This window comes from Helianthus annuus, chromosome 7, assembly GCF_002127325.2.
Source record: "Helianthus annuus cultivar XRQ/B chromosome 7, HanXRQr2.0-SUNRISE, whole genome shotgun sequence".
In the NCBI taxonomy this organism is placed as follows: Eukaryota; Viridiplantae; Streptophyta; class Magnoliopsida; order Asterales; family Asteraceae; genus Helianthus; species Helianthus annuus.
Window position 1 is genome coordinate 141,054,013 of NC_035439.2, and position 2,663 is coordinate 141,056,675.

The window sequence follows — 2,663 nt, forward strand, 5'->3', positions numbered from 1 at the left end:
TTCATCCTCCGGAACCGAGTCGAGATCCAATCTCATAGGTGCTGTTTGTTTTTTCAGAAGTAAAACGTCTGCGGTCTGCGGACCACATCTGCAAACATCTGTAACTGAAGAGGTGGACCAAACCTCTGCAGTCTGCAAGAAGAAGACTGTTTGTTTTTTAATTTCTGCAAGCTGCTGAAATAAACTAAAATATAAATAAACTGATTTTTTATATTCAACTACAAAATTTCACCGGTGCTACTTGCTCATCATGTGCATAATGACCCAATTTCCTCAAGTTTAACAGTCACATATCATGGTTAATTAACACCAACCATAACATCTCACCCATGTGGTTTAATTTAATCCTCACAAAAAAACCCCTCTTTCTCCGTCACAGAACTAGTTAAATTAACCTAACAAAAACCCTAATCGTAGCCATCAAACTAAAACACTATCTCTGAGGATTTGAAATGTTTCGGAATAAAAATAAGGGGCCAAAATAGCGAATTTGACTGAGTAAAAGAAAGATGCATGTAGAAGCTGACTGAGCAAAAGAAAGATGCAAAACAATATGCTCCAGTTTACTTAATATTGAGTCTCGATCAGTAACCATCGATCCTATTTGAATGCTGGTAATTTCTTTCTTGAATTCGGGCAAAGGAATTTTACATTATGTTTTCCAGAGGTGCAAACATGTGGATTGAGTAAAAAATTAAATTGAGTTTGGTTCAAAACCAGTTAGACTGGGTGATTGGCATTATTCCGGGCGGCGTAGCAGGGGAGGAGGAGGGCAGCGATGGCTGTGGAGGGGAGAAGGGAGGAGATGGAGAAGGAGCTAGGGTTTCTTTGGGGGGTAATTGTGTTTGTTGTAGCTGGGCAAAAAGAAGAATGAGAAGAGGCTTGAAGACATCAGTCCACATCTGCCTCAAGAAGAGGACGCACAGACCTTTTTTAATGAAAGGTCTTCAAGAAAACAAACAGTCTTCAGACCCAAAGGTCTGCGCGTGGTCTGCGCGGCGCAGACATAAGAGGTCAGGAAGCTCTTCTTCAAAAAAACAAACAGCCCCATAATCCTAAAATCCTCTGCTCGAGCATAGTCGGCCGACACGGTTTACTTGTGACTATATTTTTCGGCCGCGAGCTCTTTGAACGAACGGAATTCGGTTATAAACTCGTCCATTTTCGAAGCCGCCCCCACCGCTCGAGCCGCCCCCTTTTCGGGGCCGCCTCTTTTTTTCTTTGTCCCTTCCGATGGGACGTTCCGACTCGTGAACGGGCATCACATCCTCGTCATATTCCGGGTCGTCGTTTATGTCGATTTGACAACGAGCGGTGGAGCCTCCCGCACTATAACTTCCGGACTCGGAAGTTTTACTCTGTTTGGCGGTTGCGACCTCATTTGGAACCGGCTTCCATTTGTTTTCTTTCTTTAAAATGTTCCATGCTCGGATGTGCGGGAAAGTCGTTGAATTTTTAGAGTCCCACTTAGCCAAAGCAAGGTTAAGTATGTCCTCGTCGTTACTCCCACTAGGAGGATTAATGTAAATTTGGTTATAATACCCGCTAAAGGTATTGATGGTCTTGTTCATTTTACGCCACTTGCACGAGACGGATTCGACATCACGCGCCGGGCCTTGCTCCATAAGCCGGTTAAATCTTTCCGTTTTCGCCTTCCAAAAACTACTACCCGTTCGGTTGTTCCCTAAATTTAAAAAAAATGCATTAGTAAAAAAATAAATAAATCTTTTTAAATTTAAATTGAAAAAATAAACTTTGGTTCATACCGACAACCGGGCAAGTTGAGGACTTAACAAACACTATTGCTAGCGCCTCGTCCTCTACTTTCGACCAAGGTCTCGCCTTTGCTCTCGAATCGCTTTTTGGCGCGGTTGCGGGTACGGTTTCAACCGCCTTCCCCTTCCCCTTGTTTTTTTTTGCGCTTGAGCTCCTGAGGTGGCGATTCGGGGACGACTTCTTCATCATCATCGTCAAGTTGAACCGGGGGTTGCGGTTCGGAAGTTGGCGGTTGCGATTGGAATTGTTCAAACGAGTTGCGTTGCATGATTTGTTGGAGTGCTTGGTATTGTTGCATTTGTTGAACTTGGGACATTTGTTTGAAGGCGTTTGGTGGTTGTTGGAAACCCCAAAACGTAAATTGCGGAGACACTCATGAAGGATCCATAGCCGGAGTGTAAGCGGGAGTCGAAAAAAAGTTAGGTTGGTTCGGGTTGGGATTGTTCGGGTTGGGATTGTTCGGGTTGGGGTTGTTTGGGTTGAATGGATTCATGATTGTATAAAAAAGATGGAGTGTTTTTTTATAAAATTAGATGAGAATGGGAGAAAATGGTATAAAAATGGATGAGATGAGGGTATTTATTTAAAGTTAAAAAAGTTTTTTTTTTAAAATATAGCCGTTGTTTAACGGTTCAAAATTTGAAAAGTGGCCCGTCCTCTCCGTCTTGTGGGAGCCGAAATAGCCTAGCCGAGCCCGAGGGGGCGGTGTGGGAGACCGGCGCCGGGCCTCAGCCGGCCTCATACCCTCTAATTGTTTGTTATTTTCATATTCATATTTGTGGATAACGGTTGGTGTGTATGAGACATTTAACGTCTTCTTTAATTAAATAATTAGCAAAATATTTATCTTTATAAAAAGTTGGTAGGTGGACAAAACAAATATATCA

General features: G+C 42.9%; 1 protein-coding gene across 1 annotated transcript; it reads right to left on the reverse strand.

Annotated features, from left to right (window-relative positions):
* Nucleotides 1-1,103: 1,103 nt before the first annotated feature.
* LOC110867040 (glutathione S-transferase T3-like) lies at nt 1,104-1,968 on the reverse strand. Its single transcript, XM_022116185.1, has 2 exons — nt 1,767-1,968; nt 1,104-1,684 (listed from the first exon to the last, which is right to left on the reverse strand). The coding sequence occupies exons 1-2, from the start codon at nt 1,966-1,968 to the stop codon at nt 1,104-1,106; spliced, it is 783 nt and encodes a 260-aa protein (XP_021971877.1).
* Nucleotides 1,969-2,663: the final 695 nt, after the last annotated feature.

What these genes read in the sequence shown, in the direction of transcription:
- LOC110867040 (XM_022116185.1), bottom strand. Translation starts at nt 1,968, where the DNA reads ATGATGATGAAGAAGTCGTCCCCGAATCGCCACCTCAGGAGCTCAAGC. An exon ending in CTCAACTTGCCCGGTTGTCG is followed by an intron (nt 1,685 to 1,766) that starts GTATGAACCAAA and finishes TTTTAAATTTAG; the next exon opens with GGAACAACCGAACGGGTAGT.